Source organism: Dictyostelium purpureum (assembly GCF_000190715.1).
Source record: "Dictyostelium purpureum unplaced genomic scaffold DICPUscaffold_210, whole genome shotgun sequence".
Lineage (NCBI taxonomy): Eukaryota > Evosea > Eumycetozoa > Dictyosteliales > Dictyosteliaceae > Dictyostelium > Dictyostelium purpureum.
The window spans coordinates 1,474-16,874 of record NW_003519546.1 but is presented as its reverse complement, the minus strand read 5'-3'; the positions used below and the strand labels follow the sequence as shown (position 1 = coordinate 16,874).

Below are 15,401 nucleotides of genomic sequence, written 5' to 3'. Positions count from 1 at the left end.
AATTTTTGAAAAATGAAAAATTTTTTTTAAATAATTGTTGTGGTCCCCCCTTTTTTTAAAAAAAAAAAAAAATTTTTAAAAAAAAATAAAAAAAAAATAAAAAAAAATTATGAGAAATTTTTTTTAAATGGGGATTTTAGGAGGAATTATTTGATTGTTAGAGAATTAATTCTTTAAAATTTAAATCTAAATTAATTCTAAAATTTTAAATTATAATAATTTTAAAAAAAAAATAATTTTGTAAAAATAAAAAAATAAAATCAAAAAGATATTATGTATATGGTTTATTAAATTCCAAAAAAAGGTTTTTTTTTTTTTTTTTTTTTTTTTTTTTTTTAAAAATAAAAAGGTTGTTATTATTATTTTTTTATTATTAAAATATACTTTTTTTATAAATTACTTCTTTTATTTAAATAAAAAATATTGTGTTTTTTATATTTTTTTTTTTTAAATTTTTTAAAATTTTTTAAAAAATTTTTTTAAAAATTTTTTTTTTTTTAAAAAATGTTCGATAATGACAGCAATAAATATAATAATAAAGTTATAAACATTTATTTAATAAATAATAACGATGCATTAGTTTGGAATACTGATGATATATATCAAATAAGAAAGAGTTTTAGATTGGTAGGATCATTACTGGGAAGTGTTGAAAATTTTAAAAATTTATCAACTATTAATAGTGTACCTTTATTATTATCACCGTGTGAAGTTAGATTGGGTTTGGAAAATGGATGGTTTAGGTTAATTAATGAAGCCTGCGATTACCCAACAGTGTCAACTGATGAGCTAAATTCCTTTAATAATGCAAGAGAAGAAATATATAAATTACAAATCGACCGTTATTTGGATACCAAGATTTTAAAAGAAAAGGAATTTAGAATAAAATATTCAAGCCAAAATTTAAATAAAAAAAATAAATCAAATAAAAAAAATATTAATGAGAGTGATATAAATAGTAATGATAATGGTACTAATAATAGTAATAATAGTAATAATATAAAAAATGATACAAATATAAATAATGATATAGATAATATCAACGCTAACAATAATAATATAAATAATATAAATAATAAATTGGAATTAAATGAAGAGGACTTAAAAAAGAAATTAGTAGAAAAAGAAAAAATTTTAAACAATTTCAAGAGCTTTAATAATGATATATTTATTTATACATCAACAGAAGAGGCAATAGAAAATGAACCAACAAGTAGGGTTTGGAGAGATAAAAGAAAGTTTAATGAATTAAGGCTAGAAGATTATCAATTTCCAAATAGTTCAGAAGATGAGTTAAAATATACTGTTTTCAAAGATCTTTGGAATCGTGGGTATTATATTTCAGGGGGTAGCAAGTTTGGTGGCACTTTTCTGGTATATAAAGGCGATCCATTTTTATATCACGCTACATTCATCGTTGTTTTAAAACACTATACTCAAGAGTTCAAGGCTTTAGATCTTTTAACCTCTTCTCGTTTGGCTGTCCATGTAAATAAAACTACCTTATTCGCGTCAATTGATAATAAATCAAAACAACCTCATTATATTTCAATAAATTGGAGAGGTGTAACATAAAAATTCAATAAAAATTTTAATTTTTATCACTGTAAAATTTTTTAGCTTTTTCATATTTTATTTTTTATTTTTTTATTTGTCTTTTGTATTATTTAAATTAGGATTGATAATTTAATAAATTTAAAATTTAAAAAATTGGGTATAAATTTGAAAAAAAAAAAGTTTTTTTCATCTAACACAGGTTTGGTCGAGTGGTTAAGACGGTAGATTTAGGCTCTACGCCGAAAGGCTCGGGAGTTCGATCCTCCCAACCTGTAATAACTTTTTTTTTTTAAATTTTTTTTTTTTTTTTTTTTTTTTTTAAGGGTTTTCTCAGATCTTGGATCCATTACCTCCTCCCCCTCATGAGGAAGGAAAAATAAAGACATATATCACCTTTAAAAATTATATAAAGCATGGGTTTTTTTTTTTTTTTTTTTTTTTTTTTTTTTTTTTTTTTTTTTTTAATTCCTTTAAAATTTGGTTATAAAGAGGTGTTTTTTAAATTATTGTTTTATTCATTTGGTGTTGGTTATGGCAGATTACACCCAAATATTGAATCCCATGTTGGGACAGTTAAAATTAAGAATTTATTAATAGCATTGTTCCTTTATTTTATTTATTATTTCTATTATTTATAGTTACTATTTATTGCACTAAATAAATAACTAATGTTTTGTGATTCTATATTTATAGTTTGATGTACTAATAAAATAGAAATAAAAAATAGAGTTTGATGGAACAGGCAAATCAAAATTAGAATATATTTTTTTAATTCATTAATTTTTGAAAGAAAAAATTTAAAAACAAAATTGAAAAATAAAACAACAATTATTGTAGAGTTTGTGATATATAAAGTTTGGTAGAATTGTTGTTCAACACATATACAAATTTGAGGTTGTAAAAATAATAAAAAATAATAATTTTAAAAAATAAATAATATTTTTTTATTTTTTAATTTTTTTTTTTTTTTTTTGATTTTTTTAAAAATTTAGTTTTTTTTTTTTTATTTTTTTTATTTTTTATTTTAAATTAATTTTATTATTATTTTTTTTTATATTATAAATCTCTTTTTTTATTATAAAACACAATGGTATATTTCATTTAAAATAATATATTATGGATGGTGGGGAGAGGATATAGATTAATTAAACATCATTAATAATTATTAGAGATACCAACACAAGAATATTTTATACTAATACAATTGTATTTAATATAATTATTTTAGTTTCACTTTTTATTATTATTAAGTAGACAAGGTAAAACTAGATTAACAAAATGGTATTCACCATTCACAACAAAAGAGAAATCACGTTTCACAAGAGAAATTAGCAATATGGTTTTAAATAGACCACCAAAATTATGTAATTTTTTAGAATGGAAAGAATATAAAATTATTTTTAAAAGATATGCAAGTTTATATTTTGTTGTTTGTTGCGACAGAACTGACAATGAATTAATTGTTTTAGAAATCATTCATCACTTTGTTGAAATTTTAGATAGATATTTTGGAAATGTAATATTTCAGTAAAAAAAAAAAAAAAAAAAAAAAAGATTATCTTTCACTATTTTATTTAGATACTAACTTTATATTTTTTATTATAGGTTTGCGAATTAGATTTAATTTTTAATTTCCATAAAGTAACTAATTTCATATTATCATTTTTATTATCTTTATTAATTAAAAAATAAAGTACTAATATTTTTAAATTATTATTTAGGCATATTATATTTTAGATGAATTAATTATGGCAGGTGAATTACAAGAAACAAGTAAAAAGACAGTTTTAAGATTAATTGCTCAACAAGATGCTCAACAAGAATCACCAAACGAACATAAAGTAGATTTATAAAATAAAAATAAAGATAAAAATAAAATCATTTAAAAAAAATAAATATAAAAAAAATATAATTATTATATATAATAATAATTTGTTGGTTAACAGTAATGGTTTTAAAATTATTATTTTTTATTTTCGATACAATTATTTAGGAGGAGTTGGATATTTGCAGGTTCCCATTTGCCATTATTGTTCAATAAAATTAAATCTTTTTCGATTATAATTGAATACTTGTCAAAAGTATAAATTTGTTGACCTTTATCATTTTTCTTTTGTGATGGTAAAAATAATAAACCATTATTAATTGCAATCTTTTCTATCATTTGTTTCATTGATAAATTATTTAAATCATTACTGTGTGAAATATTACTAATGTTTGTATCATTTGTATTGTTATTTGTATTATTGTTTATATTATTATTATTGTTATTATTATTATTTGGATTGTAATGGTTATTTAAAATTATATTATAGTCGTTTATATTTATAATTTCATTTTTCATTGATTTCTTCATGAGGTTGATTGCAATTGATAATTTTGATTTAATTGTATCTATTTGTTTAATTTCATCAGGTATTTTAGTCTTCCAAAAACTGTACCAATTTGATATTTCTTCAAAGTTTGGATTCGATTCATTTAACCAATTAAAAATAAATTGAACCCAATTATTGAAAAACTCCTTGTCGACAATTGAAATTATAGTATCTAAACCCATAAACTCTTTCCATTTAATTAAATTATCGATTTCAGTATTTGCGTTGTCTTGAGGATGTTTTAAAAATTGAATGGTTGAAATTGAATTTTTTAATTTTGGTATAATAAATCTATTTAGAATGGATTGAATAGTATTTGATTCGAAAACATCCCTCCATGGTACTAAAATTTCATAGGCTGATTCATCAGATGGATCCCAGTCAACAAGGCCGCTAATAATTTTTTGTCTAATAGATGGGAAAAATACTTTTAATTCTTCTTTGAGGAAAGGTATCCATGGTAAGAGCCAATGATGTATTGGAATTGGGTCGGTTAGGGGGTCCCACTTTTCAATTTCGACTTTTAGTTTTGGTAAGATCGATTGCTCCAATAATATCTCTTGGCATACTTCTGGTAAAACATTTGACCATTTTGAAATTAATGTTGCTGCAATGATTGGGTTCTTTACATTCCATTGATTTCTAAAAAATTGTTTAAACTTTGGTAAAAATATATTTCTGATAATTAACAAAAAATAGTAATTATTTAAATTTTGAATATCATTATTATTAATGTATCCATTATTATTATTTTCTTGATTTATAAATATTGTTGATAGTTTTTTAACTTGTTTTAATAAATATATTGGATCACTTTCTATATTCCAATTTGATACTAAACTCTTTAATGGCGGTTCGATTAGTTCCTTTTCTAATTTATATAATTGAAATTGCTGATATTCATTATTAAACTTGAATTTTAAGATTTCAAAAAACTTTAAAACTTCTCTTAAAGATTCTATAGAGTATGTTTGATTTTTTTGCTGTTGGTGGCTTTGTTTTTGTTCTTCAATTAGCTTTATAATTTCATTTATAGAGTTGATTTTTTTATTATCATTTTCAATGGACCCATTTAATTTTTCTTGACCTCTCTTTAGATTTTCAATTCTTTCTCTTTCAAATTTGATCTTTGAGTTTGTATTGTCAATTTCCAACTCCTTAAATTTCAATAAGAGTTCTACATTAAATTTGAATTCTGATAAAGGTTTGATGTTTTGATTTTGCTGTTGTTGGTTTTTTTGTTGTTTATTTAATTCTTTAAAATTATTAATTAATTTCGTTTCTGGACCACTCATATCAATGATAATTTGTTTTTCTTTGGGTTCTTCTTTTTGCTGCTTTTGTGGTTTGTATGATAAGTGTTCATCGAAATCGTATTTGAGTTTTTCTTTTTTCTTCCAACCTAATGATCTTTTGTTTTCGTCATCGCTATTGTCATCGTCATCACTACTATCTTCGTCCTCACTGCTAGTTTGGTTTACTTTGTCGTTGTTTATTTCTGCTACAGATGACAAACCTGCATTCTTTGGTCTAACGAAAACTTTGATTGGCTCTACCATACCAGTGCCACCCTTACCAAGACCGCCACTGCCACTATAACCCATTTTCGATAATAACATTGCACCAATACCACCAACTTTTTTATTTTCTAAACTTTCATCCTCTTCCTCTTTATTAAATTTTTTCTTTGTTTGTTTCTTTGATTGTTTCTTTTCTTTCTTTATCTTTTTTTCTTTCTTTTCATTATTATTATTATCGGTTTCATCGTCATTGCTGTTGTCTTCCTTTTTATTCTTTGAACTGTTTGGTTCATAAATACCACTTGCTACAAAACCAACGGGGGTTTGATATCTCTTTTTCATTTTATAGTATTCCTCTTCATTTAAATTATCTTCATCGTCTTCATAATCACCCCAACCATCATTAAATACACCATAAATTGAATCTTCTTTAGTAAACTTTCTCTTTTTTTTTTTATTTATATCTTGTTGAAAATTTTCTTCGTTGTCATCTTCATCATATTGGTAATTCATATTAAAATATACAATTACTAGTTTATTAAAATTTAAATATTTTTTTTATTTTTATGAAAAATAAAATAATAAAAATAAAAATAAAAATAAAAATAAAAATTAAATTTAAAAAATATGAAAATTTTTTTTTTTTTTTATTTTTTTTTTTTTTCAACTAAATCATATTGCTAAAATTAAAAATATTTAAATTAAAAATTCTCATAACAATATCACTCATAATTTTTCCAAAACTATTAGTTTGGAAAATAAAACTAATTCAGGCCAATAAAAAGTATATAAATTTATATACTCTTAAAACGATTAATCGTTTCTAAAATAAACTAAAATGATTTGTGTGGGTTAATTTTTTTTTTTTAAAAAATAGTTATATTTATATCAAATCACCCATATATTTTTATTTTTAATTAATCAAATGGATCTTAATATCATTTTAAAGATATTAAAAGAATTTAATATAGATTATTATTTTTTATTATTAAAATTTTTTTTTTTTTATATATTTTTTTTTATTAAAGAATTTATAACAAAATTTTGTTGACTTTTTAAAATTATAAAATTTAAATTATAAATTTAAAATTTTTATTATTTAAAAAAAACCATTTATTAATAAAGAGGTAATTAAATATTATAAAAAAAACTATTATAAATAAATAGCTATACTAATAAGTTTATATTATTTTAGTTTTGAAATGCAAGAAAATTATAATTTTAATTGTTCTCCACAATTGAGACTAGTTTCAAATAATTTATATTTATCCAAAAAAAGTATAATGAAATCAGTTCAATTAAACATTGAAGAAAAAAGAGAATCAATTAAAATTTTAGATATTGGCTGTTCTCATGGATACAACTCGAATGTTGAATTAAACTATATTATTTCTATTATTAGAGATGAAATGAAATGCAACAAGTTGATTGAAATTATTCATACTGATCAAGAAAAGAATGATTTTACCAAGCTGTTCCTTCTCTTAAATAATGACTTACAATCCTATTTAAAAAAATGGGATAACATTTATTATTATTCAAGAGGTGCTTCATTTATGAATCAATTGGTACCAGATAGCTCTGTGGATATCATCATATCATTCTTTACTTTACATTGGGGTGACGAAAATGAACCATCACTCAAAAGTAATGACCTATTTCCAAAGTGTAAAAACACCACTCCGGAATTTGACGTCTATGTTTATGAGAGATTAAAGAAAACAATAGAGATTCGTTACAAAGAATTAAGAAATGGTGGTACTTTTATTTTTAATTTATGTGCTGGTAAAACTGAAGAACAATTACAAATAACTGAAGATGGTTATAGAGGTGCCAAAGACATTTTCAGAGAAATGGCAAATGAAAACATTCTCAGCCATCAAGAGGTTAATGATATGACTCTTCCACTCCTCTTTTTTAGAGCAAATATAATCGATAGAGTTTTGGAAAATATGGATGATGGTTTTAAATGTCAAGTAGAGAAATACTTTTTCCTTGATTGGAGTCAAGAAAGTAGGGAAGCTACAACTACAAAAAATGATGCCATTAAATACTTCGTAGACTCGACACTAGGTTACCAAGGTGGTTATATCAAGAAGGAAATTAAAGGTGATGAAAAAACTGTTAATAAAATTTATAATCAATTTTATAATAGATTTATTCAAAAATTAGAATCAAATCCAAATTTTAATATTTCATTTGATTTTATCTTTTTAGTTTTAAAAAAAGATTAATCATTTGTTTGATCATTGGCTTTTTTAGAAAAATAAATAAATAAAAAAATAGTTAAATATGAAAAAAAAAAAATTAAACTTTTTTAGAAAATAAAATAAAAAAAAGTTAAATATAAAAACTAAAATAAAAAATAAATAAAAAAAAAAAAAAACTATATTTCTTTATATACATATATTTTTATTTTAATATTTAATATCTCTATATTTTAATATTTTAATATTTTAATATTTTTAATTTGTTGTGGTTGTAGTTGATTGTCTTGGTTCTAAGTTTAAACTAATTTTGTATAATAATTCGTCAATTGCAGTTGGTAAAGTATCAAAATAATTTAAAAGCATTTCGGATCTAGCTTGATTTAATTGAGATAATGAACCAAAATCATATGGAACTTGTTGACAACGTTGAATAATTGATACAATATTGAAAATTAATTTCTTTTTGCTCCAGTTAATTAAAGAATTGATTGTATCTGGGTTACCCTCTTCGATGAATGTTAAATCTTTAAGATAAACTCCAAGGTATGGAATACATGGTGGTATAGTTTCAGCCATTTTTTGTCTAAATTCCTTGAATGATCCTTCCATTGACATAATCTTTTCAAGGTCTTCTAAAATGTGTAGATATTTCTTTGGTACCTTTGCCCATGTTAAACGGAGACGTATAACATTTGAATTTCTAATACCAGCCATAAACGCGGTTAATAAATGAAAGTTGTTTAATTCTCTACAATGTTGAGCGATTTTAATGAATCTACAAATTAATTTAACACGAGATTTTAATTTAGGTTGACTAAGAATAGCTGTTGAGACACCGGTCGAGTATTTATTGAAACGTTCAATCATCTTTAAAAGATTCTTTGCTTTATATTGAAGTTTGGCTTTAGACCAGGATTGACCTAAAAACTCTACTGCCTGAATTCTTTTGAATGTATCATATTCACGAATGGTTAGTTGTTGTGCTACAAATAACTCGTCATCCAATAGAGTTCTTGATGAGATTGATGATGATATAGAGAGTTTACCATATGTATTTGGACGTGAAGCTTCTGGCATAGCATATGCTCTTTTCTCTTTGAGTGCTGAATCGATCCATTTCTTTAACTGTGGTACAATTTTAGTATATCCATCATTGGTTATTTGTTTATCTACAAAATCAGATAGACGAACTAAAAACTTTTCTTCTAAACCACCACCAGAGGCAGCTTGTGGTGCTTGTTGTTCAAGCCAATTCTTTAAGAAAACGATTGTATGGAGTTGTACAACTGATTTTTGGTCTTTTTCGTGATCTGGGACATTATAACGCTCGACCAATTTATCTAAAAGTATATCTGAAGTTGAGAAAGACATATATGTCATTAAAAGAATGTTCATTAATTCACGATCCTTTTCAATGTTGTTGGTGGCTTGTTCTAATAATTTGTTTAAAGTTGCTGCTCTAATTTGACCTGGATTGTCTGGATCACAAATAATTGTAGTTGAATCGAATGGTTCTTCCCAAATGTTAACCTTATTGAATTCATCCATTTGATCATTATGTTCCTCCTCTGCTAATAAAACAAAAATTTTATTTTTCTCTGTGAAATTTTGATTATTTAATGGTTGGTTCTGATTTAATGGTTGACCGTCAAATGAATCGAAATGGAATGAACATTTTTCACGTAAAATATTGGTTTCAATCCAACTTTCATCGATTTCCAGTGCTTCTCCTAAAGGTAAATGAAGTGGTAATTTTACAGTAATTTCTTTAAATTGAATTTGGGTCTTTTCTGGCAAATTGAAATTTAAAACATCTTGGAATTTCTTTAATAAATTATTTTCGTCATCTATAGCTGGTCCAACTTTACCGGTAGTGACAGATGGAAATTCTAATTCTTCATCAGAATCATCAGAATCATCATTACCATTATTATTGCTGTTGCCATTACTATTATTTTTACTATTATTTTTCAATTTAAATTTATTAAATAATGATAAATCAATTGATAAACTAATATTTGATGGTCTTAATGCAAATCTTAAACAACAACGATCGGTAATTTTATAATGATATAATGGTAAACCCTTTTCTAACCATTCTGGTTTCTTTGTCTCTTTGAACGATGAGGAAATATTTAAATTACTAAAATTGCTAAAACTAGTGTTGCTACCATTTCCATTGCCACTATTATTATCTAATTGTCTATCGATAAAAATGCCATAATATGATAAATTGATATTATTATTAGAATCTATTACTTTTTCTGAAATCTCTTGGAAAATCTTTTCAGTTGGCAACATTAAATTTAATTTAAATATTTCAAATGTTCCATCTGCAAACTTTAATTTAACACCTTTAGGTCTGAGTTTTAACTGTACTGTTAACTTTGGATCTTTAAATATTTCATCATAGTCGTGTAATTTTTCTAATGGCTCTAACCAATAACCGCTTCCAGTATTACCACTCCATGCAGTACTACTGTTATCTAAATATAAACCGAAATCATCTGGCTCTAAACAATAATTGCTGTAAATATTTGGCATATGTTTCTTTAAAAGATAATAAACTAAACCTGAGCATGTCATAGTTGGGTCCATTGGAGATTCTGCAATACATTTATCTGATGTGAAATTTCCTATAACACCCATTTCCTTAACCTTTTCAAGTGAAATTCTAACCTTCCATGGTATCATCTTCAATCTGTACTCTCTAAATCTTGGTATTAATTTTATATTACGTGGTGTAACAATATTTTGTTGTTGTGGTAATTCATCAACTTCGAAAATAAATTCATCATCTTTTAAGAATGAGCCAACATTGTTTTTGTCAATAACATATAAACCCCATTCACCAAGCTCTTTAAGATTTGAATTGGATGAAAGCAATGATCTTATAATATCTGAAGCTTTTGATCTTCTTTGAACAGGTACAATAATTTCTCTACTTTGAATTAATGATTTAACATTTTCTTCAGAATCCTCTTCTTCCTCATTATCTTCTTCTTCATCCTCTTCATCGTCCTCTTCCTCCTCTTCATTTAACTCTTCTTTACGAGCACTTTTAGAATCATCTAATTTGATATTTTCTTCGTCTTCATCATCATCATCCAATTGCTTTTGGAATTGTAATTGCTGTTGTTGTTGTTGCTGATGTTGAATTTGCTGTTTTCTGCTCTTGTATTTATTCTTTTGGTGGAAAGAAACAATGACAATTAATTTGTTTTCATTTAAAACAATTTCGTTATTTAAAGAGCTCTTTAATAATTCTTGGCCATTTTCATTAAATTCAATGCTGTTGCTAATGCTATTGATATTACTGGTACTACTGAAACTGCTGTTTTCATTGAAGCTATTGCTACGTGTATCTTTATCACCATTTACACTACCATTTTGATTTATTATTTGGTTGTCACTACAAGCGGATACATTATTTGTTTCATTTTCGATTAAACTAATTTGATTATTGTCATCGACCATCATTGTTTCAAATAACTTCATTTCATTATCCAGTTGCTTCCATGATGATGTTTCAATACCTTCACCATCTATTCTTAAGTTCTTTAAAATTAATAGTATTTCATTTGATAAGAACTTTGAACGAATTTCTATACGGTCCATTAAAGATTGTTTTGAACTAATTAAATGATTGATTAATGACATACAGTTAACTTTTAGATCGGCTGCAAATTCACCATCTAATGGAGTGGTTATAAAAGAAAATACCTTTTCTAGTGATTGATTACTTTTTCTGCTATATAGATGAATCGATTCCAAAACGATAGATGATCCCAAATAAAATGTTTTGCAAAGAGAATCTAAAACTTCAAATGCGTTTCTTTTAGTTGATAAAACTGGCGATAAAACCAATGGGAAAATTTCTGATAAATCAGATAATAACAAAGATTTCATTTCTAACTCGATCAATAGTTTTAAACATAATAAACATTCGTTAATTACCAAATAATCCTCAGTTTTCCTATAAATTTTTTAAAAAATAAAATAAAAAAAAATCATTAGTATATAGTGTGCTATTATAACTATAACCATTATTTTATATTTACATTTCTTTATTATTTGAATATGTTGATATCATTGATAATATTGAAACTATACCTGTTGATTCTGCAAAATTAATTACCCAAGATACTGGCTTACCAAGTAATTGTTGTTTTAGTTTGCAAATATCTTCAAATGTTAACAACGAATTTAAATGTAAAACTTTTAAATGACTTCTTGGGCTTTTTGGAGATCTATTTTAATTACCAAAATAAATGTTAGTTTTTTTTTTTTAAATTTTTAATTTTAAATTTTAAATTTTAAATTTTAATACATACGAAGAAACTGATAATGAAGGTATTGATTTTTGTAATGTTATATGTTGTTGTGAATTATTTAATTTGGGTGGCGATGAAATTAAAGTTTTTAGATCATTTGAAGAAATTTGATTTTGATATTGATAAATACCATTATTAATTAAAGAATTTGTACAATCTGGTTTTATTCTTTGTAAAAAAATCCATTTCTCTTCACTAGTTAAACTTAATAACTCTTCTCTTCTCTTTTTGGAGTAATCCAATTCATCTAAAAGTGTTTCAAAAATTGATTGGAAAGATTTATAAATTGGTGTAGTTGATATATTATTATTTGTAGTATTTCCATTACCATTACTTGCTATATTATTATTGCCGTTGCTATTATTACTATTATTATTAACTGACTGATTATTTACCATACCTGATGTTGAATTTTGTAATGATGATAATGAGGAAAATGAAAATGATTCTTTTAATGGTGATGATAATGATGATGATGAAGTGGAGTGTGCAATACCATTTTGGAAAACTTGTAAATTTGGTGAAGATGCACCAGATCCCGGTGCGCTATAACTATTATTTAAACTAATTGAATTACCACTACTGCTATTATTACTTGTATTTCCACTATTGTTACCATTAAAATAATGCGACAAATTGGAGGAAGACAATGATAATGGTCCATTACTACTTATGGTTGATTTCCTTCTATTTAAAACTGAATTTAAAAATGAGTGTTGTCTTGGGGTTGATAAATTTGATTGAGAAGAAAGTCTTTCTGATGAACTAGAGGGTGACATATCACCTCCACCACCTGTACCACGTCTTGCCCTCGAAACATTATGATAATTGATTTGGTTACTAAGACTTAAAGAACTATAACTATTTACTAAGCCACCTGAGCTATTTGAAAGTCCACCAGCTGCTAAAGCAGATACGCTATCATTTGAAATACTATTTGATAGAGTTAAACTTGTTCTTGGTGAAAGTGATGATCTTTTAGCACTATATGAAAAACTAGAGCTAATAGTTGAATCTGTATCTGAATCTGATTCCTCTGAAGAAAAATCTCTTGAAGAAACCAAAGATTTAAAATTTAATTTTGGTGTTATATTATTGCTATTATTGTGACTAACTGAACTATTATTATTGCTATTATTTAAATAATTTGATAAATTATTCGAACTTGAACTTATTGGTTGATCTTTATTACCCAGTCTTTTAATATTAGTAGTACTTGGAGATCTTAAATATGAGGTTGATGATGAAGAACTTGATAAAAGTGAAGATGATAAATTACCATTACTAATTGATGTATTTAAATAAATTGGTTGATTTAAATCTATAAATGATGAATTATGTTGTAATGAAGGTCTACCATTTGAATCTAATTGTTGTTGTTGTAATTGGTTGAGCTGTTGTTGTTGTTGCTGTTGTTGTTGTTGTTGTTGTAGTATAATTAAGTTTTCTTTGTTCATTAAATAACAACATAAAAATCTTAATGAATCTATAATTTCTATATTGTTCTCTTTTAAGAATTTATTATTATGAATTGTAAATCTAATTAAATGCTTAAAGAATTGATTTGTTAAAAATGTTGGTAATTCTTCAAGTTGATTATCGTGTAAAGTGAGAACATTTAAACAATTTAATTTTGACATTTCTTCATCTGGTAATGATATGATTTTATTATATTCCAAATGAAGTTTCTTTAATAGTACACAGGACCCAATTTCTGCAGGTAAAGTTGTTAATCGATTCTCTTGTAAGTACAACTCTGACATATGAGAAAGTTGACCAATAGTTGATGGCAACACAGTTAAGGTATTATTATTTACACGAAGAGACACCAAAGATGTACACCCAACAGCTATCTCATCAGGAATTTGACGAAGTCTATTATGTTGAAGTAATAAATATTCTAAACCACAAAGCTTGCCATACTCCGATGGTAATGAAGTTAAACAATTCGATGATAAGTCCAAATAAGTTAATGATTTGAGCAAAGATATTTCCGTTGGCACTGACTCTAATTGATTTCCAGATAAAATCAGTTTCTTTAATCCTGTCATTTGTCCTATTTGGCTGGGTATAGATTTTAATGCATTATCACTGAAGCCAAGCGTGTTCAATTGTTGCAATTCGCAAAGATGTGATGGAAAATGACTAAATTGATTATGATCCAATATTAAAACCCTTAATGAACTAAGACTAAATAAACGAACCGGTATGGTACCCAATTGATTATAAGAAAGATCTAAAACTCTAAGACTTGGTAATTTACTAATCGATACTTGAAATTTACTAATGTCATTATTTGATAAAATTAACTCGTCTAATTGCTCTAACGGCTCTAAATTGGGTATCTCTTGAATTTTATTATCTTCAATATGTAACTTTTTTAAATTTCCCCCTAACGTAGATATTTCGCTTGGTAATACCTTTAGCCTGCATGATTTAATAGTTAAATTTGAAATACTTGAATTCTCTTTTAATAACTTTATTAGATTTGGACAACTTGATTGCTTTATTTTAACATTTTCAATTTTACAACTTTTACCATCTTTACTTATATTACTTTCAAAAATTTTATTAAAATTATTTATTGATTTCATTTTTTATAACTATTTTATTATTATTTTTATTATTATTATATAAATCAATATAAAAAAAAATGGTTTTCTTTTTTAAATTAATTTATTTTATTATATCTGTTATTTATTTTTATATAATGAGATTATTACTGTTGTATATATGTTGATATTTATTTTTTGAATTTTTTCGAAAAAAAAAATTTTAAAATTGATTTTTTTTTGATTTTTGATGGTTGTTGTTGGTTTTTTTTTTTTTTTTTTTATGAAAAAAAAAATTTTTGTTTCTATTATTAGATTATTTTTAAAAAAATAAAAAAAAAATTTTTTAAAATAAACAAAATTATGAAAAAATTAACTATTTATATTATATGTTGTTATTATTACTACTATTATCTTTATTATCTATAACTATTATTTATAATATATTTGAATATTTGATAAATCTAAATAGAAAAAAAATTTTTAAAGTAAGTTAAAATATTCTATAAATTAATAGATGATTGTAATGTAATAACAACTAAAAAAAAAAAAATTAATAATAGCGATGGTGATTAAAAGAGTTATTTAAAAAAAAATGGATGCTTTTTTTTTCAAACCAAAAAAAAAAATGGTCTTTTTTTATAAATATATCTCTAAAAAGACGAGATATTTAAATTTTTATCGGGTGTTTATAATAATTGAAATTTACTCTAAAAATACAACAATGGGGAAAAAAAAAAATTTTAAAAACTAATTTTTTTTTTTTATATGCGGAGCTTGTGGAATTTGTGATATTTTATTGTTTCTATTTAAAAATATTTTATATTATTGGTGTGGGTGTGTATCGGTTTTT

The 15,401-nt window shown here is 24.3% G+C and overlaps 6 protein-coding genes across 6 annotated transcripts; 3 read left to right on the top strand and 3 right to left on the bottom strand.

The window, feature by feature from the left end:
- Window positions 1-504: 504 nt before the first annotated feature.
- Window positions 505-1,575, top strand: DICPUDRAFT_36938 (uncharacterized protein; the record flags this gene model as incomplete). Its single annotated transcript, XM_003290143.1, has 2 exons — window positions 505-1,238; window positions 1,281-1,575. The coding sequence occupies 2 exons, from the start codon at window positions 505-507 to the stop codon at window positions 1,573-1,575; spliced, it is 1,029 nt and encodes a 342-aa protein (XP_003290191.1).
- Window positions 1,576-2,644: 1,069 nt separating this feature from the next.
- Window positions 2,645-3,410, top strand: DICPUDRAFT_80926 (uncharacterized protein; the record flags this gene model as incomplete). Its single annotated transcript, XM_003290142.1, has 4 exons — window positions 2,645-2,647; window positions 2,786-3,073; window positions 3,163-3,198; window positions 3,279-3,410. 4 exons carry the CDS (start codon window positions 2,645-2,647, stop codon window positions 3,408-3,410), a joined length of 459 nt encoding a protein of 152 aa, XP_003290190.1.
- A 110-nt stretch (window positions 3,411-3,520) lies between these two features.
- DICPUDRAFT_80925 (uncharacterized protein) lies at window positions 3,521-5,965 on the bottom strand (the record flags this gene model as incomplete). Its single annotated transcript, XM_003290130.1, has 1 exon — window positions 3,521-5,965. One exon carries the CDS (start codon window positions 5,963-5,965, stop codon window positions 3,521-3,523), a length of 2,445 nt encoding a protein of 814 aa, XP_003290178.1.
- A 689-nt stretch (window positions 5,966-6,654) lies between these two features.
- Window positions 6,655-7,686, top strand: DICPUDRAFT_80924 (uncharacterized protein; the record flags this gene model as incomplete). The annotated part of the gene is made up of 1 exon (XM_003290141.1): window positions 6,655-7,686. One exon carries the CDS (start codon window positions 6,655-6,657, stop codon window positions 7,684-7,686), a length of 1,032 nt encoding a protein of 343 aa, XP_003290189.1.
- A 164-nt stretch (window positions 7,687-7,850) lies between these two features.
- On the bottom strand, window positions 7,851-12,565 carry DICPUDRAFT_49010 (uncharacterized protein). Its single transcript, XM_003290129.1, has 4 exons — window positions 11,997-12,565; window positions 11,724-11,912; window positions 10,716-11,638; window positions 7,851-10,658 (listed from the first exon to the last, which is right to left on the bottom strand). The coding sequence occupies exons 1-4, from the start codon at window positions 12,392-12,394 to the stop codon at window positions 7,918-7,920; spliced, it is 4,251 nt and encodes a 1,416-aa protein (XP_003290177.1). The 5' UTR covers window positions 12,395-12,565; the 3' UTR covers window positions 7,851-7,917.
- A 996-nt stretch (window positions 12,566-13,561) lies between these two features.
- Window positions 13,562-14,590, bottom strand: DICPUDRAFT_36946 (uncharacterized protein; the record flags this gene model as incomplete). The annotated part of the gene is made up of 1 exon (XM_003290128.1): window positions 13,562-14,590. A coding segment is annotated over one exon (1,029 nt), but the record flags the coding sequence as incomplete, so codon positions are not given.
- Between the last annotated feature and the right edge of the window lie 811 nt (window positions 14,591-15,401).